This window comes from Bos indicus, chromosome X, assembly GCF_029378745.1.
Source record: "Bos indicus isolate NIAB-ARS_2022 breed Sahiwal x Tharparkar chromosome X, NIAB-ARS_B.indTharparkar_mat_pri_1.0, whole genome shotgun sequence".
NCBI classification, from domain to species: Eukaryota; Metazoa; Chordata; class Mammalia; order Artiodactyla; family Bovidae; genus Bos; species Bos indicus.
The window spans coordinates 108,019,099-108,045,330 of NC_091789.1; the positions used below are offsets into that span (position 1 = coordinate 108,019,099).

General features: G+C 39.5%; 1 protein-coding gene across 1 annotated transcript; it reads left to right on the plus strand.

Annotated features, from left to right (window-relative positions):
• The first annotated feature begins 11,424 nt into the window (after positions 1-11,424).
• LOC109555024 (NADH dehydrogenase [ubiquinone] 1 alpha subcomplex assembly factor 4-like) lies at positions 11,425-11,832 on the plus strand. Its single transcript, XM_019955574.1, has one exon. It carries the CDS (start codon positions 11,425-11,427, stop codon positions 11,830-11,832), a length of 408 nt encoding a protein of 135 aa, XP_019811133.1.
• The last annotated feature ends 14,400 nt before the right edge of the window (positions 11,833-26,232 follow it).

The window sequence follows — 26,232 nt, forward strand, 5'->3', positions numbered from 1 at the left end:
AAAGATGTTTTATGTAGAAAACCTCTTTCTCTTTATTTCATGGTACTAATAGAGCAACTGCTTTCATTTTTCTGTATTGCCTTCCAGTATAAATATACGTATTTTAAATTATTTTGTAGTTATAGAATATTTTATATTTTGACTTTTTACATAAAAATACCTCTTCCATGTTGTTACACAGTCTTAATAATTACAGCTTTTCATGAGTTTCTTTGTAATTTTTGCACCATAGAGCAGTCTCAAATTTGAAAAGAGAAACGTAGTCACAGGGTTATGAATATTTAGACAGCTTTTGAAATATTACTGGATTGCTTTCCAAAATGTTTGTGGGAGTTTAAAATCCACCAAACATTTTCACCTCACTTGCTAGCATTGGGTGTTATCATTTTATATGCTTCTATTATTTTAATGATTTAAAATATGATTTTAATGTTTTACTGTGCATTTCTTTGAGGATTGGCAAGGTTTAATGGATTCCCCATATGTTTGAAATTTTCTCAGAATAAAAAGTTAAGAAATGCATATGCAACAAATTTCCAAGGAAATGCAGGAAGAATACAAAGATCTCTGTGTACTTAATGTGCCAATTGGATATTTTCGACATTGTTTTATCATTTTCTCTCTCTGTATATTTTTAAGTATTATTTTTCCTGAATCACTCTATAGTATACTGAATACATTGTACACCTTTACCCATTAACAATACTGTATTATGTTACATTTCCTGAACTTGATATTTACACTATGATTATATAAAACAATATCGTTTTAAAAGCTATTTGTTTGTTTATTTGGCTGCACTGAGTCTTAGTTGCAGCACATGAGATTTTCAGTCTTAGTTGCAGCATGTGTGATCTTTAGTTGAGGCATGAGAACTCAGAGTTGTGGGATGTGGGATCTTGTTCCCTGACCAGGGATTAAACCTGGGTCTGCTACACTGGGAGTGTGGAGTCTTAGCCAACGTTTTATCTAATCTAAAATTCATATTGCAGTTTTACAAATTATTTCACTAATATATTTGAGAACAAAATATGTTTCCTGTCCAGGAACCAATCAATGTTTATGCATGTACCTAACTGTTGTGATTCTTTAGTTTCTTTTAATATGGAACATTTTCTCAGCACTATTTGTCTTTCATAGCACTGACATTTTCAAAACATACAGGCCAATTATTTTGTATAATGTCCAGCAGTGATCTGGTAAATGTTTCACAGATGTCTAGCTGAAACTTTTTTTGCTGTGTAGCATTTGCTGATTTCTATGGTGTAAATATCCCCACGGTGGCTGATGTCAAGGTTCTGATGTGATGTTGCTGAATGGGCCATTGGAGAGAACTGTGCACATTCAGCTCTCAGGAGCTTTATGCATAAGCCAACTCTAGCACATCACTGAATGGCCTTCAATTCGGGTTCATCTGCCCTTTTCTCATGAATAGAACTGGTTATGCATCTTTGTCAGGAATGCCAATGAAATAATGGTACGTTGTTCTTAGTATATCGTATCAGGAGGCACATGATGCAGACATGTCCAGCCTGTACTTATTTATTTAAAATATTTTAAAAATTTATTGTATTATTCATTTGGCCCTGCCAGATCTTAGTTGTGGCATGCAGGATCTTTAGGTGTGGCATGTCAACTCTCAGCTGGAGCATGTGGGACCTAGTTCCTTGACCAGGAATGGAACCTACATTGGAAGCATGGAATTCTAGTCACTGGACCACCAGGGAAGTCCTCCCATCTGTACTTATTTTAGAATAAGAAAAAATACATATACACTTGCATATGTGTGTGTGTATGCATGCATACAATGTGAATTTATTTCCCCCTTAATATATGAAATGAACAGAAGTGGGAAAATGGGGATGTTCCAGTTGAAGCAAAGGAAGTCAGATCCTCAAAGTCCCATTACCCCCACATTGTGACCCTGAGAGGACTCTGAGTTGCACAGTTTGAGAATCACTATCCTGAATGGAAGATGGAGGGTTTATTTTCAAAGGGAGCTGGATTTTAATTATTCCTGAAGGTTGTGCAATGTTAATAAAAAGGCTTGGTTCACTTATTAATATGATGCCTGTCCAGTATGCCAACCTAAATGCACCAGTGGGATGCACTTCCATCTATATTTATTTAATTCAAATATATTTTTAATTAAATAGATTTGCATATCAGAGATTGGTCTCTCCTAATTTGATTATCTCATTCTTATTTCTTCAAGAGTGCTAATACTTAGGCTTAATTTAGCTTTGTGACAATAAATATGTCACATAATTTTCTGGCATCTAATTCTGTCATCTGTGAAAGGAGAAAGATGTTGGACTCACTGATCCCTGGGTCTGTGTATGAAAGGACCTTAAAATTCCAAATCAGACTGCCCCCAAAGAGACAGAGATTAGCCTAGGTCACCATAGAATAACTGCAGGACTGTCCTTTATGCTCTTTGAGTCTCATCTTTCTCGAGGTGAAAATCTTGATCTAAGTGGGCTCAAACCAAGGGACAGCAGCTCCTTGGCTCTTATCTAGGAAAGAGATCTATGTCTGTTCTTCCCCAAGATTCACAGCACTCTGGGCACATTTTACCTTCTTCAGGTACCCATGGTTTCTTCTATTACCTAAGGACTTTTAATAAGACAACAGGGGCTTTCCTAGTGGCTCAATGGTTAAGAATCTGCCTGCCAATGCAGGAGATTAGGGCTCAGTCCCTGGGTCAGGAAGATTCCCTGGAAAAGGAAATGGCAACCCACTCAAGTATTCTTGCCAGGAAAATCCCATGGACAGAGGAGCCTGGCAGGCTACAGCCCATGGGGTTGCAAAAGAGTTTGACAGGACTTAGCAACTAAACAATAGCAACAGCAACAATAAAAAACAGTGAGTGGGCAAAAATAACAACTGCATAAAGCATCCTATTTTAAAAGTAACTCAGTTTTATATATGTTGAAATATTAGTGAAATATAGCAATTACATCTTTAAAAATTATATCTTGCTCATTTTATGTATATGTATATATATATTCTTCAATGGACTGATGGAATTTCAGCATCAAAAATCTCATCAATAGATTTTTATTCCAGGTTATAGATTATTTATACATATTTAAAAGTAAATACTCAGATGTTAATGATACATCTGAAAGAATGACATCCCTTTTTAATACCATGGACGGTATTCAAGGATGCCAGAAATAATGTTGATGTGGGTGTTTGGCTAATCAGCTTTTCAAAGGTTGAGATATAAAAGGAATATTACATTTTGGATAAAAGCCAAGGCTAAAGCTAACTTTCGGCTGTCCCCAGTATTCTGCCCCTGCTCCAAGCTTTTAGTAAATCTTTTTTGAAAGGACTTTTGAAACTCACCTTTGCTGAGAAAGCCACCAAGGCATTTGCCAGAGCTGAAGCACCTCTAGTACATAGTCATGGTGCAGGCATGCTAAGCTTCGTCTCCCTTTGTTGCTATTTAAAAAAAAAAAAATTAATTTGGTCGCCCTGGGTCTTAGTTGCAGCATGCAGAATCTTCGATCTCCATTGTGGCATGTGGGATCTTTAGTTGCAGCATGTGAAATCTAGTTCCCTGACCAGGGATCAAACCTCAGCCCCCTGCATTGGGAGCGCAGAATCCCAGTCACTGGGCCACCAGGAAAGTCCCTCACTTTGTTGTTCTTACTCTACCTCGGCTCACCTTCCCCAGTAGGAAAATGCACATTTCCCAATGGCTTTTATTTGCTCTCAATTTTCTGTGGAATTATCACCCACTCATTTTTTTTTAATGGAGCCAAAAAGTTAGGAAAAAAGGATAGAAACAAGGAAGGCATTAGATAAATTTGGCAACTGTCCTAGGTCACATTTGGGAAGAATGGGTAGCTTGAGGTGCAAACAGAAGACACCGAAACACTGGCTGCTATGCATGTCAAATAGTTCTCCAAAGTATCTTGAGGCCAGAAAAGAAAACAAAGGAGAAAACCATGATGAAAGAGCTACACAAATTTTATAATCTCTGTGAAGGCAGAGGCCATGTTTTCTGTGTCTCTGTTATGGTTTAGTGCTGGACACTTAGTTAATTACATGCACAAATAAACTAGACTCCAGTAGCCCAGTTCCTCAGATCTAGCCAAAGAAATAGCCTAAAGAAAACCCTTGGAAAAGAAATCCTCACGTTTTTCTTGTTTTCCCTCTTCCATATCCCCTTTCTGTGGTGTTTTGATGGCTTATCATGAATTCTTTCAACAAATATTAAGTGTCTTCTTTTTCTTTTTGTAGGTTTGTATTGTGTTTCTCATTCAATGACTGTATGGCACTTGCCATTAAATATGAACAAGATAAATCTGGTCCCCGACCCAAGGTCTATCTACAGTTCATGTTGTGGTCAACTTACCTTTGCTGATTGGCTTAGCTGGAATAGCCTCTGTCGTGTGTTGAAGATAAACCCAGTCTTCTAATATATTTTCTGAAAAATGGTATTGCTCATGTGCTTGCCAATCTTCTTACGCTCTTTTAAAGAACTGGATTTCCTTGAGCTGTAAAGCCCCAAATTAAGGTCCTATTCATTTAAAATACACCTCAGTAAGATGGTTAAACAATCAGACTAATTTCAGCATATACAGAACTGAGCAATTCTCAGAGAATTCTTTCTCAGTTTCCCCCACCTCCCTCTCCAATACATATACTCATTACAAACCCAGGAAGAAAGAAATGTTACAAATGGCTTTATACAAGGAACAGACTGATAGATTTTTGTGTGTATTCCTCAAGTCTGTAAGTCTGTGATCTTTTTCATAATAGCATGTTATGGACAGATTGATCATCCCTGCAAATGGAAAGCTTCGCAAAAATATAGGTCACTGATTTGTCTTTGCTGTAGCCATCAGATACATCTGCAGAAGAATCTCTTAGCTAAAATGTCATCCTCCTTCTCATGAATATTTGCCTCCTTTACTCCTTAGATGATGTCAAATGAAAACCCACTTTCAATGCACTGTCATTTTTAGAGGCCAAGTTGCACATTAGAGAGATTATATTGGAAAAGAACTAATTTGAACTCTTCCTTTATTAGCCAGGACTCCAACAGGAAACAGAGGGTGCTCTTGAATTAGGATAATCTCAGGAGTTATTAATAAAGGCACTATTTATAAAGATGTGGGCAGGATATAGAGAAATCATAAAAGATATTGCAAGTACCACAGACTTTAGTGCTGGTGACTGCAAAGATGTTAGTACTGGTCAGCCTGAAGGGAGATAAGAAAGCACTTACTGGGACCTGGAAGCCCAGAGTCTTGTACAGAAGGTTGATTTGGTTGAGGAACCCATCGAGCTCAAGGCAAACTGGTAGGGAGGGAAATATGGAAATAAATACCCTGACCTCATTGAATTTTCTCCCTGATCTTCCGCAGAAAGTCTTCATAAGCCAAGCCCACCTGGAAAGTAAAGGATAAGGAAGATGTTGACATGGTTTGCACAGACCAGGCTCTGAAGGCAGAAAGCAGGATGGAGAACAATGGATAACAGATCTGAAGGGGCAAATGGAAGATTCCCTGGTTCACATTCCCTGTTACTTATAAACCCCTTCGATTTAGACTGTGCTGCAAGGAGATTACAAAATCATCATTTAGCTTGAATCATGCCTTCAATTTTGTAGATTTATATATGTCTCTTCTGAGCCCCTGTTTTGCACCAAACTATTTGATATGAATAAAACAGACAAAAATTCTTATCCTCAATTGAGTCTATATTCTATTGGAGCCATGTCTATTAGGAGTCAGTTAGCTGCGAGAGAAAAGTCACTCAAGTTAGAAATTGAAAAACAACCACTTGTAAGAAATTCTTCTTAATTGCTGTATATCTGTCCAACAACTACTCTCTGGGTAGTTGGTTAAAATGTTGGTTAAAGAGGGTTGGTTAAAAAGTTCATTTGGGTTTTTCCGTAACTGTCTATGGAAAAACCAGAACGAACTTTTTTGCCAAACCAATATTACACCTTTTTTCTTTCTCTTCCCTTTCTTTCTCTCCATACCTCCTGTCCAAGAGAAAAAAATGCTTTACTTCACTACATATCCCTCTGAATCTGTTCTTCTCTCCTCTGTATTAGGCAGGCTTCAGTTTAAGGCTCTTATTTTCCACTTCCCCATATTTTCAACTTGCATGTCCCTTGATTATCTACTGTTTCAAAAAATTTTATATGAAAGTTCTCTCTCAAATGGTGGTCATCCTCTTCCAGCCTACATTACCCTTACTCTAAAAATGATTGTTCATGTGACAAGTGCTCTCCTGTGTCGTATCTATTCAACCATTTATTCATCCCCTAAAACTTCACTGGAATATTTATTGAGTACTTCAGCACACTGGAGGTCAAGAGAAAATTCCCATAGAATGGTGGACACTTCATTCACTCAAGTTGGCACTGGGACTGGGGTAAAGAGAAAGAAAGTGAAGTTGCTCAGTCGTGTCTGACTCTGCAACCCCATGGACTGTAGCCTACCAGGCTCCTCCGTCCATGCAATTTTCCAGGCAAGAGTATTGGAGTGGGTTGCCATTTCCTTCTCAAGGGGATCTTCCTGACCCAGTGATCTAACCTGAGTCTCCTGCATTGCAGGCAGATGCTTTACCACCTGAGCCACCAGGGAACTGGGGTAGGGTGGGCATATAATGAATCCAGGCTTTTGGAAGAAGTTACTAGCAGATGGAACAAAGCAAAGCCAGAGTTCAAAGTCATTTCTTATCTGAACTTGAAGCACAGTGCCCAAGAGATAAGACCAGAGACCAACCAATCTGCAGAGTGGTTGAGAAATGGTAGATGGAACATGAAGCTGGAACAAGGATCCAAGCCCTTGAAGAGCAAGAACTGTGTGTCTCAGAGACTGTTCAAAGGTTCTGCACTCAGCAAACACTAACTGTCTCCTTTTACAGAGGGGGATAGACTTGGTTCCTGCCCTCAGTTGGTTTTATTCACTTACAAATGTAGAATAGGCATTTGTTGATGGTTCCAATGGTTCTCTTTTTAGTGTTCCTCACTCCATCTCTTCCATTTGCTCTGTGTTTTCTTCAGCATTTACATATACTGAAAACTTCCATTGCATTTTGAAATAGCAGGCTATCTTTTGAAATGTGCTATCTTTTCCAAACCTCATTTTCGTCTAGTTCTTATTTATTTCACAGTAAGTTATATCTGATCATACATATACATATACAAATATTTATGTAGGTATGGGTACACACACATCCATGTTTTGACAGAGACTGAGAAAGGACAGTGGCACGGTGGTCCTTAATTGACCTACTCCGCCCTTTGCGAAGGTTTTGAGTCTGAGTGTGACATTGTAGTCTGTTCCTTCATTATTTTTCCAATCTCTGTTTTTAAGGAACAACAACCATAGCCTAAACTGTGCTATGTGAATTGACATTTGAAAAGAGAATTCCTTTCATCTGATTTTGTTCTGCATTCAATGTGTTCTTTTAGATTTTCAGAATAGTATTTGCATAAAAACATGCTTTTTTGGATTTACTATCCCTGGGGTGCAGGTACTACATTATTTATTTCACTCTCTATTAGGTTTCTTAAACTGAGCGTGCACATAGAGCTGCCTGCGGACCTTGTTAGAAAGGCAGAAGTGCAGATGATACTGCCATGGACAGTGATCTGATAGATCATAAATGTGTTGTTTTTTTAGGACTGCTATAACAAAGCATTGGGGCTTCCCAGGTGGCTCAATGGTAAAGAATCTGCCTGCCAGTGCAAGAGATGTAGGATCGATCCTTGAGTCAGGAAGAGTCCTTGGAGAAGGAAATGGCAACCCACTCCAGAATCCTTGCCTGGAGAATCCCAGGGACAGAGGAGCCAGGTGGGCTACAGTCCATGGGGTCTCAAAGAGTCAGATACAACTGAAGCGGCTTAGCACTCACCTTTGGGGAAAAGGGTTAGAAAAATAAAAGTAAATGCCTTTCTGCTGTATGTTAGTTCCTTGCTTATTTTACAAAGAACAAGGATTGATTACACAATAAAAATGATTAGAAAACATTCTTTCATAAAAAGGTTCTTATTTGAATTACTGGCCAAAGACCCTCTAGGAATACTTTGCCATAAAAATTCCTCCTGCCTCCCTTATCAGATCCTAGTTCCAGAGCACTCTCTTTTTTGGCTGTGCTGGGTCTTCTTCATTGTGGTGTGCAGGCTTCTCTTGTTGCAGAGCATAGGCCTGGTTGTCCCATGGCATGTGGAATCTTAGTTCCCTGACCAGGGATTGAACCAGTGTCCCCTGCATTGAAAGGAGAATTCTCAACCACTGGACCACCAGTGAAGTCCCCAGAGTATTCAATGCTATTGCACTTATACCAACTCTAGGACTCATGCATTCTAAAGCTGTGCTGAACACAACAGTGGTGCTGACCACCACTGCAGACAGTGGATAGTGGGGGCCCAGTTATAGGACTCTCAAAACATTAATTTCAAGAGATACCACTACATACCTATTAATAACTCTGTATTAATTCTTCCTAATTTAGTGCAATGTTTTAGTCTTGTTACAGCTTGGCCTAGAGGTGAATTCATGGAATATAGCTCTCAACAATACTTAAGTGCCCCTTTTCAAATTCTCCATTTGTGGTGGTGACACTAGCATTTTACTGACTTTATATATTCAAAAAATCTTTTTTGAGATGTGATTGACATACATTTGAACATATTTACAGTTCACAAATTGATAAATTTTGATGTATGTATATACTCATATATTATCACCACAATGAAGATAAACAACATATCCATCATCCCCAGAAATTCCCTCATGCCATTTTGTTCCCTTATGCCAACCTTTCACTCCTGCTCTTTCCCCATCCACCAGCAATTTATTTCTGTCAGTATAGATTAATTAAAACTTTCTAGAAATTTAAATAAATGGAATTATACAGTATGTACTCTTTTTTGTGTGGCTTCTCTCATTCAACATAATGCTTTTGAGATTTCAATCATTTTGTGTGCTTCAAAAGTTGGTTCCTCTCTATTACTAGATAGTATTCCATTGTATGCATATATCATAATTTGTTAATCCTTCATCTTTTGACAGGCATTTTGGTTTTTTCATTTTTGTTTATTACAAACATAGTTGCTATGAATCTATTGGATTGGCCAAAAATGTCATTCAGGATTTTCTGGGCGGAAAAACCTGAATGAACTTTTTGGCCAACCCAATAGTATATGTACAAGTTTTGGGGACTTCATGTTTCATTTATGTTGGGTAAATACCTAGGAGTGGGATATCTGGGTTGTACTTTAGGTATATGTTTACTTTTTTTAAAGAAACTGTCAAATGTTTTCCAAAGCAGATGTATCATTTTATATTCCCATTAAAAGTTTGAGAGTATCACTTGTTCCAAACCTTTTTGATATCAGTGGTATTATCAGTATTTCCAATTTTAGCCATTCTAGTCGGCACATGATGTATCTGATTGTGGCTTTAATTTGAATTTCTCTAATGATCAGTGACAGTGAACATCTTTTTTGTGTGCTTATTTGCTATACATAATTGTTCTTTGGTGAAGTATCTGTTCACATTTTCTCTCATTTTTTAATTGGCTTATTTTCTTATTCTTGTGGCTTGAAAGCTCTTTATATATTCTGAGCAGAAGTCTTTTATCTAATATGTAACTGGTAAATATTTACTGTGACTTGCCTTTTCACTCTTTGAATAGTGTCTTTTGAGGACAAATTCTCAACAGGATTTGAGAATCCTTGTTTATCCAGTTTTTCTTTTATAAACTGTGCTTTGGTGTCATACTTAAGAAATATTTGCCTAACCCAACTCACAGTTTTTCTCTGATATTTTCTTCTAGAAGTTTTATAGTTTTCGTTTTTGTACATTTAGGCTATGTCACATTACAATTCACTTATTATAATGATACAAGTTGTGAATAGTGGGCAGAATTCTAAGTTGACTCCCAAGAGCTCTGGTGTACACATCTTTTCATAGTTATTCAAACATTAATCTAACTGCTACTGTGATGAGATTTTGAAGATGCAATTAACATCACAATAATTTGAATTTAAAATAGGGAGATCATCCTGGGTGAGCCTGACCTAGTCAAGTGAGACCTTAAAAAGGCCTGGGCTTTATCTGAAGTAAAAGATTGAAAGAGCTAGAGAAGTTGAATGTAAGAGAGATTATCCATTGCTAACTTTGAAGATGGAAGAGGCCATGTGCCAAAGAAAGCTGACACCCAGTTGCTGAAAGTGCTTCCTGGCTGACAGTCAGTAAGGAAACAGGGACCTTAGTTCTACAACCTCATGAAATTGAATTCTACCACAACCACATGAGCTTAGAGGAGAACTCTGGGCTCCAGATGATGACACATCTTGGCTAACACATTGATACTAGCCTTCTTTTCCTTTTTTTAAATTGAAATATAGTTGATTTACAATGTTGTATTAATTTCTGCTGTATAGCAAAGTGATTAAGTTACATACACATATTTTAAAAGCTTTTTTTAAAAAAACTATTCTTTTCCATTATGGTTTATCATAGGATATGGAATATAGTTCTCTGTGTTATACAGTAGGACTTTGTTGTTTATCACTTCCATATATAATAGCTTACACATCCCAACTCCAACCTCCCACTGCATTCCCCGCCCCCCACAACCACCAGTCTGTTCTCTATGTCCATGTGTCTGTTTCTGTTTTGTAGATAGGTTCATTTGTGTCATATTTTAGATTCCACATGTAAGTGGATATTAGCCTTCTGAGACATAAGGCAGAGAATCCAGAAGTAGGTAAGAACCTAAAAAACTGAGTTAATAAATGGTTGTTCTTTTAAGCCACAAAGTTTGAGGTGGTCATGTATGGATGTGAGAATTGGACTATGAAGAAGGCTGAGAGCCGAAGAATTGATGCTTTTGAACTGCGGTGTTGGAGAAGACTTTTGAGAGTCTCTTGGACTGCAAGAAGATCAAACCAGTCAATCCTAAAGGAAATCAACCCTGAATACTCATTGGAAGGACTGATGTTGAAGCTAAAGCTCCAAAACTTTGGCCATCTGATGTGAAGAGTCAACTCACTGGAAAAGACCCTGATGCTGGGAAAGGTTGAAGGCAGGAGGAGAGGGACCAACAGAGGATGAGATGGTTGAATGGCATCACTGACTCAGTGGACATGAGTTTGAGCAAGCTCGGAGAGATAATGAAGGACAGGGAAGCCTAGAGTGCTGTAGTCCATGGGATTGCAAAGAGACAGACATGACTGAGTGACTGAACAACAACAAAAGTTTGAGGTAGGGGTCGCCCCCATACTTGCGCATGCTCTGGTGTGTCCTGGAGGTCGCCTGCGCGGGTGTTTAACCACGTGTGGTGTAACTTAGGGCATCATGTTGTGAAGAAATGGGGCCTGCGGGGGCTTGCACCATCAGGAATTTCAACCTAGAGAACCAGGCTGAATAGGAAATCAGCAGAATGAAGCCCTCCCCCACTCCCAGGCACCCTTCCACCAAGAACCTCCTGCGAGAGCAGATGAGCAGCCATCCAGAAATTAAGGGAGAAATTGATAGAAAAGATGACAAACTGCTGTCATTACTAAAAGATGTGTATGTTGATTCCCAAGATCCCATGTCTTCTTTGCAGGTAAAGGATGCTGGAACACGTCAGAAGCCTAAGGAGTTCAGGTTGCCAAAAGACCATCAGTTTGACATGATGAACGTTAAGAACATTCCCAAAGGTAAAATTTCCATTTTAGTGGCATTGACACTTCTCAATAGTCATAAACTTTATCCAGACACATGGACTGCTAAGAAAATAGCTGACAAATACCATCTAGAACAGCAAGATGTAAATTCCCTTCTCAAATATTTTGTTACTTTTTAAGTAAAAAATCTTCCCCTCCTAAGGGAAGAAAGCAATACAAGCAAAATGAAGAGAATCTTGACAGGACTTTTCCTGTCCTCATCCCCATGCCCTGTTTATTTTCTTCATTTGTAGCATGTTAAATTATATAAGTTACCAATTGTGTTGAGCTCCCTCCTTGTGAGAGCTTGCTTTTTATGAACTCTTCTGAATTTTCAGGATGGCTGATAGGATTGATTTTTCTTTCTTTTAAACTTTAGTATGGTTTAGTTTGTGTTCTTATGCAATATCAGCATGACTAATCAGCACATGTATAAATTTACTGTAAATAAAAGTTACTGTATTTTAAGCAAAAAAAAGAAAAAGTTTGAGGTAATTTTTTTATGCAGCCATAGAAAACTGATACAGTTTAGGTCAAGGAAATTTGTTTCCTATATGGATATTTAATTATTTAAGCATCATCTGTTAAAAAGGCCATCCTTTCCCCTTGATTTGACTTTGTACCTTTGTCAAAAATCATTGCATCATATTTGTGTGGGCCTATTTTTGTTCTGTTTCATTTATCTGTCTATATTTATATCAATACCATGCTCTCTTAACTGTAGTTTTAGACTAAATCTTAAAATCAGGTAGGGCGTGCTCTCTCCAATCTGTTTTCATTTTCTAAAGTTGTTACGGCTGTTCTGAATCTTTTTTAGAATCAGCTTGTTATTTTTCAAACACACAAGTGCTCTTGCACACATGTGCACACACACACACACAGATTAACTGAGTGAATTGAGATTGTGTTAAATGTATAGGTCAGCTTGTGGAGAATTGATATCTTAAGAATATTGATTCTTCCAATCAATGAATATGATATATCTCTCCATTTACTGGGATCTTTTTCAATTTCCCTCAGCAATATTTTATAGTTTTCAGGTCTTGCAAATATTTGTTTTCAAATTTATCCCCAAGAATTTCATATAGTTATGCTATTGTAAATAGTTTTATTTCTTTAATTTCATTTCCCAATTGTATATTTGTGTGTATTATACACACATATACACATAACTGATTTTTGTATGTTGATATTATCTACCACCTCTCAAGTTCTTATGTTTCACCTATAACCTCCAATTTGATCATATTTGGAGATAGGGCTTTGGGGAGGGATTTAGGGTTAGATTAGTTAATGATAGTGGAGCCATCATGATGGGATTAGTGGCCTTATAAGAAGTGGAAGAGAGAGAGCCTGCACAGCAAGAATGTAGCTATCTGCAAGTCAGGAAGAGAACTCTCAGGAGAACCCCACCCTGCTGGCACCCTAAACTTGAACATCCAGACTCCAGAACTGGGAGAAGATACATTTTTGTTTTTAAGCATCACTTCCTGCCTCCCCACACACATACCAGTCTATGTATTTTGTTATGACAACCCAAACTGACTTATATAAACTTGTATCCTGCCACTTTGGTAATCTCACTTATACTAGTACCCTTTTTAAAAAGATAATATAGGATTTTCTACACAGACAATTATATCATCTGTTAATAATGTTGTAAACTCAGTCTCTGTGCCCTGGTACCGAATTGAATCTTGGAGATGGAGTTTTGGGTGAGGTAGAAAAGAATAGCTTTACTGCTTTGCCAGGCAAAGGGGGACACAGTGGGTTCCTGTCCTCAAAAACTGTGTGTCCCAACCTGGGAGGATTTGGTGAGGAATTTTATAGCAATGGTTCAAGGTTGGGTTGCCAATAAGGATCAGAGTGTACAGGGCTTGCATTTCCTTAATCTGGCCTCGGGTAGTTCTTGTCTGGAATGAAGAATGGTAAATCCGTTTGTTCGGGGGCGGGGGGAGGGGGTTAGTTCTGTAAAGAGCACAAAGATACTGTTATGCATATCCCTTGAGGCAGAAACAGGATCCTGCCCAAGGTTGCACTATTGTTTCTTGGCTGCTCCTCCTCCCTTTTCTCTGCATCCACCCCCCCCCCCCCCCCGCCCCCGCCTTTCTCTGATTAATAACTGTTCACACCTGCTCTTTGGAACTCAGGAAAGGTTATGGAGGCTGAAGTCTGTTCCCTACAAACAAGGAATGAGGTACTCAGAAAATACCCAGGAATCCCACAGGGTCCTGCTCAGCTTCACTAATAAAGATAGTTTTAATTCTTCTTTTCTAATCTTCATGACTTTTCTATTTTCTTGCCTTATTGTGCTGGCTAGAATCTCCAGTCTAATGTAGAATAGAGTAGTGAGAGTGGATATCTTTGCCTTTTTTAAGACCTTACAGGAAAAACTCTATTTTCTTTCTTTTTTTTTTTTACTTTACAATATTGTATTGGTTTTGCCATACATCAACATGCATCCGCCACAGGTGTACACGTGTTCCCCATCCTGAACCCTCCTCCCTCCTCCCTCCCCGTACCATCCCACTGGGTCATCCCAGTGCACCAGCCCCAAGCTTCCTGTATCCTGCATCGAACCTGGACTGGCAATTCATCTCTTATATGATATTATACATGTTTTAATGCCATTCTCCCAAATCATTCCCCCCTCCCTCTCCCACAGAGTCCAAAAGATTATTCTATACATCTGTGTCTCTTGCTGTCTCGCAGACAGGGTTGTCATTACCATCTTTCTAAATTCCATATATATGCGTTAGTATACTGTGTTGGTGTTTTTCTTTCTGGCTTACTTCACTCTGTATAATAGGCTCCAGTTTCATCCACCTCATTAGAACTGATTCAAATGTATTCTTTTTAATGGCTGAGTAATACTCCATTGTGTATATGTACCACTGCTTTCTTATCCATTTGTCTGCTGATGGACATCTAGGTTGCTTCCATGTCCTGGCTATTATAAACAATGCTGTGGTGAACATTGGGGTATACGTGTCTCTTTCAATTCTGATTTCCTTGGTGTGTATGCCCAGCAGTGGGATTGCTGGATCATAAGGCAGTTCTATTTCCAGTTTTTTAAGGAATCCACACTGTTCTCCATAGTGGCTATACTAGTTTGCATTCCCACCAACAGTGTAAGAAGGTTCCCTTTTCTCCACACCCTCTCCAGCATTTATTGCTTGTAGACTTTTGGATCGCAGCCATTCTGACTGGTGTGAAATGGTACCTCAGTGTGGTTTTGATTTGTATTTCTCTGATAATGAGTGATGTTGAGCATCTTTTCATGTGTTTGTTAGCCATCTGTATGTTGTCTTTGGAGAAATGTCTATTTAGTTCTTTGGCCCATTTTTTGATTGGGTCGTTTATTTTTCTGGAATTGATCTGCAGGAGTTGCTTGTATATTTTTGAGATTAGTTGTTTGTCAGTTGCTTCATTTGCTATTATTTTCTCCCATTCTGAAGGCTGTCTTTTCACCTTGCTTACAGTTTCTTTTGTTGTGCAGAAGCTTTTAATTTTAATTAGATCCCGTTTGTTTATTTTTGCTTTTATTTCCAACATTCTGGGAGGTGGGTCATAGAGGATCCTGCTGTGATGTATGTCAGAGAGTGTTTTGCCTATGTTCTTCTCTAAGAGTTTTACAGTTTCTGGTCTTATGTTTAGATCTTTAATCCATTTTGAGTTTATTTTTGTGTATGGTGTTAGAAAGTGGTCTAGTTTCATTCTTTTACAAGTGGTTGACCAGTTTTCTCAGCACCACTTGTTAAAGAGATTGTCTTTTCTCCATTGTATATTCTTGCCTCCTTTGTCAAAGATAAGGTGTCCATAGGTGCGTGGGTTTATCTCTGGGCTTTCTATTTTGTTCCATTGATCGATATTTCTGTCTTTGTGCCAGTACCATACTGTCTTGATGACTGTGGCTTTGTAGTAGAGCCTGAAGTCAGGCAGGTTGATTCCTCCAGTTCCATTCTTCATTCTCAAGATTTCTTTGGCTATTTGAGGTTTTTTGTATTTCCATACAAATTGTGAAATTATTTGTTCTAGCTCTGTGAAAAATACTGTTGGCAGCTTGATAGGGATTGCATTGAATCTAAAGATTGCCCAAAACTCTATTTTCAATTGAAAAAAAATTCTACTTTTTTAAATGATAAGTATGATATTATTTAGATTTTTCAAAGATGTCCTTTACAAATTTGAGACTGTTTCCTTTTATTCCTAGTTTACTGAGAATTTTTATTGACATAGATGTTGGTATTTTCTTTGCAAATATTATCATATTGATGTTTAAGACCTGTTTCCCTGGTGGCTCGGATGGTAAAGAATGTGCCTGCAATGCAGGACACTGAGGTTCGATCCCTGGGTTGGGAAGATCTCTTGGAGGTGGAAATGGCAACCACTCTAGTATTCTTGCCTGGAGAATCCCATGGACACAGGAGCCTGGCGGGCTACAGTCCATAGGGTCACAAAGAGTCAGACACAACTGAGTGACTAATACTTCTTCATACAGTGAAAAACATTCCATCCTTCTGTTTCTCCTTCCATTGGACAAACAGAGAATAAAGAGTAGGAAGTCACTTTGATAAATTTCCTTTTTTCCTTTGAGGGGTCTTTCCCCAGAACAGTAGCTCTTTTGTGTGTAATCTGTGATTCTAGGTGAGATTGAAAGTCAGACAGTGGAGAAGTATGTAGCTGATAATCAAAACCTGAGATGGCAGGATTGTCTTTATTATTTGAATTTTAGTGTGTAACATATCTGGTATATATTGGATAAAGATACATTCTGTATAAACCACAATACCTAGAATGAAGCTGTGTTTATGTAACAGTTCTATAGAAATACTTCTTGGCTTAGGAAGAGATAAAATAAATTTAAGACCTTAAAAATGTATAAAAGCATGAATCACATCTTTTTCCTCATAGGCAATCAATTAGGCTTTATTATCACTGACATTTTCTTTTGCAGATCAAGTCATGGCTATCTCGGGCTGGGAAAGCTGTTGTTGACATTGTTTCTCAGTCTCAAAGACTGAAAGTGAACATAAAATATTTGAAAGCAGGAATTGGAAGGAAAAACAAAACCCTGTCTGGGGAAATGTTACTTGCAGTGTCCAATCTCGGTGAATAAAATAAGGAGAGAGCTTTCCTAGCATTTCAGTTGTCACTTTTATTTGTCAATAAATGTTTTTGAATTTTCCCAAGTTAGGAAACAACCAGCGGCAGCAGCAGGGATGGCTAAGGCATAAGCTGCTTGGCTGATTATCTCAGCACTGACCTGTAAGCAGCCCCCTCTGGGTGAAAGGCAATTGAGTCTCCCTATTAACTCTAGTCCTCAGCGACTCCCTAGCAGTCTCGGTTATCAGGCTGAGAACACATTGAGTTAAGTAGGAAGGCTCATGGCAGGTAATAGTTTTGTGACGCAGATGACTATCAGCAAGAGACTAAGCTGAAAATGACTTCTCTGGGGCAGCTGAGAATGGGAAATCAGGGTGAAAGTTGAGGTGGAGCTGCAAGGTTTGGTTTTCTAGCTTCTGAAATGGTCTTGCACTGTAGGTTAAAGGCCAGGGCTGTACTCATGAATATATACTATTTCTGGCTGCTGTAATTGATTAGCTACACTTTGCAGCTGGCTTGACAAGCCTTCAGCTACTCAGGGCCCAAGGAGTGGTAAAGAATAGCATATCCATAGAAGCTCTGAGTTATTATTGGCCATGTGGAAACTGAGACAGCGAACCTAACAGCAATAAAATACTCCACATTAAATGGAGTGAATTCTGAAGCATTGTTTTCCCAGCACTGCTTCCATGTTGGTTATATCACTTTGTATTTTACAGGGGGAAAAAAAAAACTGTCAACACTTAATCTTTCTTTTTAAAAATTATTCATTTATTTATTTTTGGCTGTGCTGGGTCTTCATTGCTGTGTGGGCTTTCTGTAGTGGCAGCGAGTGGGCGCTAAGCTCTAGTTGCAGTGCAGGGGCTGCTCACTGTGGTGGCTTCTCTTGTTGTGGAGCACGGGCTCCAGAGCACAGACTCAGGAGTTGAGGTGCACGGGCTTAGTTGCTTCATGGCATGTGGGCTCTTGCCGGGTCAGTTGGCAGGCAGATTCTTTACCGCTGAACCACCAGGGAAGCCCTTAATCTACGTAAGCAGATGGTATTCTCTGTGTGATGGGAAATGGATTCAACATCTAATGTGGCATGGCCTCAGGCTAAGACCTGGACTCTAGAGAAGACTTTATGGTGTTGGATTCCAGCTTTACCCCTATCCAGCTGTGTGGCCCTGGGTAAATTACTTCACCTCTCTGTGGCCCAGAAGCCCCATTTATAAAATGAGGATGATGAAATAAATGACTGCCTGGGTATGGTTGTTATTGTACTAAATAAGTTAATAGATATCTGTAGTCATGTACAAATGTGAAAGTTGGACCATAAAGAAGGCAGAGCGCCAAAGAATTGATACTTTTGAACTATGGTGTTGGAGAAGGCCCTTGAAAGTCCCTTGGACATCAAGGAGATCAAGCCAGTCAATCTTAAAGGAAATCAACCCTGAATACTCATTGGAACAACTGATGCTGAAGCTGAAGCTCCAATACTTTGGCCACCTGATGTGAAGAGCCAACTCATTGAAAAAGACCCTGATGCTGGGAAAGATTGAAGGCAGAAGGAGAAGGGGCCAACAGAGGACAAGATAGTTGAATGGCATCACTGACTCAATGGACATGAGTTTGAACAAGCTCCAAGAGGTGGTGAAGGACAGGGAAGCCTGGAGTGCTGCAGTCCATGGGATTGCAAAGAGTCAGATACGACTTAGTGGCTGAACAACAACAAAGTTAATGGATATAAAATACTTCCAGTGTTTACCACATTCTAGATCTTATTCTAAGTTTTAGTCATTAGTGTTATCTGAAATGACAACAGGATAGCAGTGTACCTGTGTACAAGGTAAAGCTTAGAATTCAAGGTGATGTTACCATTTCATCCTTGACTTCAAACCTATTGCTAAAAGGCTTCCCTTTGTATTTGATAATTTTTCTCTTAGGTTTATTATTGTGCTGTCTTAGCTGTCTGCTGCTGCTGCTAAGTCACTTCAGTCGTGTCTGACTCTTAGCGACCCCATGGACTGCAGCCTACCAGGCTCCTCCGTCCATGGGATTTTTCAGGCAAGACTACTGGAGTGGGGTGCCATTGCTTCCTCCGGTCTTAGCTGTCTAGAAGGTCTTCAAGTGGAGATTTAATTTCCCCTTTCATTTGCTCTGTAAATAAGGAGCAGCTAGCACAAACAATGTGTGTTTGTACATATTACTTTTACCAAGTATATTTTTCACTAAATAAAAGCACTGGCTTTATGCAGCCTCTACACCTGGATGTTGTGAGTACAGACCTGCATGTATTAACTCCTTGACTATCTAGTATTGTTAGCATTAAAAGTCCAAAGGGATGCCACCTACCACTTATTGAGACAGAGGATGTGATGGTTGGATGGCATCACCTACACAACGGGCATGAGTTTGAGCAAACTTTGGGAGACAGCGAAAGACAGAGGAGCCTGGTGTGCTGCAGTCCATGGGATTGCAGAGTCAGACATGACTTAGTAACTGAACAACAATCATCTGTAAGGCTCTATACAACTACTTTACATAGCTAGTCTCCTGGAACTCTCACAAAATCTCTATGAATTGGCATTAGCCACACTTTAGAGATGGTGAAATAGAAGCTCAGAGGGATGGAGTTACTCACCAGTGTCACACAGCTCCATGGCCTGGTTCTGTTTGATCAATTAAAGCTTATTGGTTTGTTTATCACATGGCACTTCAGTTCTCCCTGTTTTAGCCTCACAAGTGTCTTCACTTTATGAACTCTTTATTGAATTTTTCTCCTCCTTGCCTTGTATTGCTTTGATAGTTGTTATCAACAGGCATAAACATCAGCATTACATGAAGCTAGTTCACTTTAGTTCAGAAAATTAAGCCTTGAGATTCCCTGTATTGTAAATTAACAAAAGCATGACTTTCCAAGTCACCTGATGTGGTCACTAACAAAACTTTTTTTTAAATCCTGGCCTCAAATACTCTGATTAACTGAGAATTAAGTGACTGAAGTCCCCACTGTGCTCAGAATGTGGCCACAGTGATGGGGTGGGTGGATAAATACAGGTTGAGCTTTTCACAACAGACAGAAAAATTCATAGGCTTCATAAAGATTCTGGATTATTACAAGGGAAGAAGATCTATTCATCAAAGCTATGATTGAAGGAGGGACAGCTTCTCAGTTCTTCTCTTTTCATGTTTCAGTGGCAGCACAGCACAGCAGTTCAGAAACACTGATGCATGCTGGAGCCATATGGCTGACTTGAAATCACAGCTGGACGTTAGAGGCCATGTAATGTCAGGCAGCTACTTGACTTGTCTAATCTCCAAGCAGCCCTATGTGGTAGGTACTGTCATTGTCCCACTTCATGGATGAGGAGACTAATACACAGAGACTTTATATAACCTGCCTTAGTTTATCCTGGTGGCATATCCTCAAGCCTTGTGATTCTGGGATTAAGAGCCAATCCTTTAGGCTAGGGCTTTGGTATATAAGAAGCCATGATTAAAAGGAAATTTCAGATGAAATTACTTGTCTCTTTTCCAGCCGTATCTGCCAGCCCTTTTCCTTACCTATCAACAGTGTAATTACTATTCTCTTGACACACTTCCCTCCTTCCATCCCTCCCCAAGCTCTATTCTAATTCATCTCACATTCTCACAGGTGGAAAGCATCTGTTTCCAAGCCAGTGATATGGATTTGTGGGAGGAAAAGTGATGAGAGTGGGGTGCACACTTGATGGATCATATGGAGGAATACCAGGAACCATCCTCCATAGCTCTGTGACATTCTCGTGACCCACGACTTTCAGCTAAGTTCCTCCAAGTGCCTGCCAAACCAGTGCTGCTTGAACTTTCACATAAGAGTCACCTGGGGATATTGTTAAAATGAAGAGTCAGACTCATTAGGTCTGTGGTGAAACCTACGATTTGTATTTTTAAGAAGTTCCTGGGTGATGCTGATGCTGCTGGTTCATGGACCACATTTTGAGTAGTTAAATGCGAACTCATTCTTCTCTTGAAAGACAGAACAAAGATGGTGTATCTGTGGAGACTGTTCGGGACATTTAAGGACTGTAAGAGGGGTCTGACCAGGGTTCTCCTAGAATATCCTGCTAATGAGAATCAAGATTTATTATAAGTCCTAATGACTGGTGGTTTCTACAGTTGTTCCAGTTTGTAATGGCTGGCAGGCCTGGGTGAGCTGTCACTGGAGATAACTTGAACTGTGGCTTTCCCACTAGCCCAGTCTGTAAGCCTTGCTACTGCTGTCCTATTCCTGAGTTTACCTTGAGTTCCTTCTCAGATTAAGCCCCTAGAATACCAGGGCCTTGACTGGAGCCCTGACAACCTGTCTAGTCTTGCCAGCCCTCCTTTTATTAATAATAACTCATGACCCTGATCTTACGCCATGAGACCCTGGGGTCCTCCCCTGAAGGTAGCCCAGAAATGTTCATGCCTCCACTTGCCTGACTACAGTTGTTGTCACTGACCTGTGATTTTGGGGATTTGGGGCAGTGTGGGACCTTTAACACTGGCTCTGTATCCCTTTTTAAAAATATTTATTTATTTGGCTGTGAGGAATCTTTTTATTTTATTTTATTATTTAACTTTACAATATTGTATTGGTTTTGCCATATATCGACATGAATCCGCCACAGGTATACATGTGTTCCCCATCCTGAACCCTCCTCTCTCCTCCCTCCCCATATCATCTTAATTGTGGTGTGTGGGATCTTTTTTTTTTTTTCTTTAGTTGCAGAACTACAGACCTTTAGTCCTGGCTTTTGGGAGCTAGCTCCTCGACCAGGGATTGAACCCAAGCTCCCTGCATTGGGAGCTCGGAGTCTTAGCCCCTGGACCAGAGAAGTCCCAGCTTCTGAATCCTTTTGACATGTCCCCATTATTCTTTTAGCCCTTGCTTGCTTTCTAGCCTAAAATCATTCAGGCCTCCCTTTTATTTTCCATGACACAGACATAGATTCAGCCAGTTTTCCATGTAGATTCTTTCTAGTGGGAAATGATTCTTATACATCAAGAATCAAGATCTGAGTGCTATCTATCTTCAATACAACTGGGATGTCATTGCTTCTAATATATCTTTCAGGGATAAAGCTAGCATATATTAATATGAACTAAACAGTTCAAATATATTTCCAATTCAAATTTAATACTACAGAGTTTTTTTAAATTTCTCTATTTTTTTTCCTCTAACACTTAAAATTTTGCTTCCCCAAAAGATTATTTACTTCCTTGCTTATTCTACAATATACATACAATTGCAAAAATTGCACTACTAATATTCTCATTATTTTAAATGACTGAATTAAGTTTAAGATTTCTTTGCTGTTCTTTTTATCTTAACACACAAATCTGTCTGTATATGCTCTGTAAACATATGAGAATGTAGAGATATCAATGAACAAAATCCCTTGAATGACTCTTTTCTTTGTGTGATTATTACCAATTTCATATGAAATTAGGTTTTCTGTGCTCAGTTTTAAGTTTTGCATACTTTTCTTTTTGGTAGAAATTGATTTTTGTGTAGATAAGACATTTACAACATTCAAAGTCAAAAGTTTTTTTAAAAACTATGTTCAGGGAAGAGCTACTTCCATCCCTTTTCTCTGTACATACTCCTTTTACCTTATTGCCATAAGCAATCATTTTTATTCAGGTTTTTCCTTTTTTCATTTCATTTGTTTAGGTCCTAGTTTGTCTATTTTTTTTTTTTTCAAGAAGCCAGCTTACCTATTTGTATATTAATTCATTCATTAACTCTATTTTTTAGAATTCTGTTCTTTTGGCTTTGTCAGTTTTTTTCCTTTTTGAGTTGTATATTTATTTTCATGCTTTCATTTTTATCAATTTTAGTATTTAAGGCTGTGAATATTTCTATTATCAATGTTATATGGGCTTTTCTTTGAAATTCTGCATTTTAACTTTATTTCTCTCATTTAATAGAAACTTTTAAAGTGGCCTCTGTATTTCCTACCATACTTTGTGTTTTTTTTTGGCCATGTGTCTGGTTTTATTCAATGAACTGTGAGAAGTAGAATGTATCACTTCCAGAAAACGGTAGTAAAGTAGACAGTATGCCTACAGTGACAATTTATTCTCTTTGTCTGAATGGCTAGAAGTGAAAGACTCCATCTTGGTGGAACCATGATTAAAGGAGCCTGGATCCCTGATCTATTGCTTTGAGGCAGGGTTGGTAAACTTCTTCTATAAAGGGCCAGACAGTAAATATTTTTGATGTGTGTTGCACAACATACTGTCTCTGTTGCAAAAAGTCAACTCTGCTTTTGTAGCCATAGACAATATGTAAATGAATGAGCATCACTATGATCCAATAAAACTTTATTTATAAAGACAGGGGTTAGTTGGATTTAGCCTGTGAATTACAGTTTGTTAACCTCTGGTTACAAGGGTCCGTCTGCTGCTGCTGCTGCTGCTGCTAAGTCGCTTCAGTTGTGTCCGACTCTGTGTGACACCAGACAGCAGCCCACCAGGCTCCTCATTCCCTGGGATTCTCCAGGCAAGAACACTGGAGTGGGTTGCCATTTCCTTCTCCAATGCATGAAAGTGAAAAGTGAAAGTGAAGTCGCTCAACCATGTCCAACTCCTAGCGACCCCATGGACTGCAGCCCACCAGGCTCCTCCATCCATGGGATTTTCCAGGCAAGAGTACTGGAGTGGGTTGCCATTGCCTTCTCTGAAGGTCCGTCTAGTCAAGGCTATGGTTTTTCCAGTGGTCATGTATGGATGTGAGAGTTGTACTGTGAAGAATGCTGAACGCCGAAGAGTTGATGATTTTGAACTGTGGTGTTGGAGAAGACTCTTGAGAGTCCCTTGGACTGCAAGGAGATCCAACCAGTCCATTCTGAAGGAGATCAGCCCTGGGATTTCTTTGGAAGGAATGATGCTAAAGCTGAAACTCCAGTACTTTGGCCACCTCACGCAAAGAGTTGACTCATTGGAAAAGACTCTGATGCTGGGAGGGACTGGGGGCAGGAGGAGAAGGGGACGACAGAGGATGAGATGGCTGGATGGCATCACTGACTCAATGGACATGAGTCTGAGTGAACTCCAGGAGTTGGTGATGGACAGGGAAGCCTGGCATGCTGCAATTCACAGGGTTGCAAAGAGTCGGACACGACTGAGAGACTGAACTGAACTGAACTGAACCTCTGGTTTACAGAAAAACTGCCCAGGGTAGCTGTCCAAACTGCATAAAGTCATGTCAGAAGTGAGAAGTCAACTTCTATCATATTAAGTCACTGCATCTGGGGATTATTTGCTACAATAGATAACAACATTTCCCCTAGAGGGGAATACAAGAAAGAATCTGAGAATCCGATTCAGTAATTTCCTCAAGAAGAAATTACTATGGAAGAAAACCTATGACCAACCTAGACAGCATATTAAAAAGCAGAGACATTACTTTGCCGACAAAGGTCCATCTAGTCAAAGCTATGGTTTTTCCAGTAGTTATGTATGGATGTGAGAGCTGGACCATAAAGAAAGCTAAGCACCAAAGTATTGATTCTTTTGAACTGTGGTGTTGGAGAAGACTCTTGAGAGTCTCTTGGACTGCAAGGAGATCCAACCAGTCCATCCTAAAGGAAATCAGTCCTGAATATTCATTGGAAGGACTGATGCTGAAGCTGAAACTCCAATACTTAGGCCACCTGATGCGAAGCCAACTCATTGGAAAAGACCCTGATGCTGGGAAAGATTGAAGGCAGGAGGAGAAGGGGACGACAGAGGATGAGATGGTTGGATGGCATCACTGACTCAATGGACATGAGTTTGAGCAAACTCCAGGAGTTGATGATGGACAGGGAAGCCTGGCATGCTGCAGTCCATGGGGTTGCAGAGTCAGACATGACTGAATGACTGAACTGAACTGAATTTCCTCAAGAGCCATAGCTGGTTCTTCACAAACATGAGATTTTAACAAGGTCTATACAACTTCAAAGCCCATGTTTTCCCATGATACCTTATTACATCTGTCTTCTTCACTTTTTCTATTGAAGAAATTTTAGACAAGTGAGATTGAAAGATATGTCCAAAATCATATAGCTAGTTAGAACTCTGTCAGATTATTGTTCAAAAATGTTTACTTCTTTCCTCTTCAGTTCAGTTCAGTTCAGTCCGTGTCCGACTCTTTGCCACCCCATGAACTGCAGCACGCCAGGCCTCCCTGTCCATTACCAACTCCTGGAGTTCACCCAAACCTATGTCCATTGAGTCAGGGATGCCATCCAACTATCTCATCCTCTGTTGTCCCTTTCTCCTCCTGCCCTCAATCTTTCCCAGCATTAGGGTCTTTTCAAATGAGTCAGCTCTTCGCATCAGGTGGCCAAAGTATTGGAGTTTCAGCTTCAGCATCAGTCCTTCCAATGAACACCCAGGACTGATCTCCTTTTGGATGGACTGGTTGGATCTCCTTGTAGTCCAAAGGACTCTCAAGAGTCTTCTCCAACACCACAGTTCAAAAGCATAAATTCTTCAGCACTCATTTTTCTTTATAGTCTAAATCTCACATCCATACATGACCACTGGAAAAGCCATAGCCTTGACTAGACAGACGGACCTTTGTTGGCAAAGTAATGTCTCTGCTTTTCAATATGCTATCTAGGTTGGTCATAACTTTCCTTCCAAGAAGTAAGGGTCTTTTAATTTCATGGCTGCAATCACCACCTGCAGTGATTTTGGAGCCAAGAAAGATAAAGTCAGCCACTGTTTCCACTGTTTCCCCATCTATTTGCCATGAAGTGATGGAACCAGATGCCATGATCTTCGTTTTCTGAATGCTGAGCTTTAAGCCAACCTTTTCACTCTCCTCTTTCACCTTCATCAAAAGGCTCTTTAGTTCCTCTTCACTTTCTGCCCTAAGGGTGGTGTCATCTGCATATCTGAGGTTATTGATATTTCTCCCGGCAATCTTGATTCGAGCTTGTGCTTCCTCCAGCCCAGCGTTTCTCATGATGTACACTGCATATAAGTTAAATAAGCAGGGTGACAATATACAGCCTTGACGTACTCCTTTCCCTATTTGGAACCAGTCTGTTGTTCCATGTCCAGTTCTAACTGTTGCTTCCTAACCTGCATACAGGTTTCTCAGGAGGCAGGTCAGGTGGTCTGGTATTCCCATCTCTTTCAGGATTCTCCACAGTTTATTGTGATCCACACAGTCAAAGGCTTTAGCATGGTCAATAAAGCAGAAATAGATGTTTTTCTGGAACTCTCTTGCTTTTTTGATGATCCAGTGGATATTGGCAATTTGATCTCTGGTTTCTCTGCCTTTTCTAAAACCAATTTGAACATCTGGAAGTTCACAGTTCACATATTGTTGAAGCCTGGCTTGGAGAATTTTAAGCATTACTTTACTAGCATGTGAGATGAGTGCAATTGTGCAGTAGTTTGAGGATTCTTTGGCACTGCCTTTCTTTGGG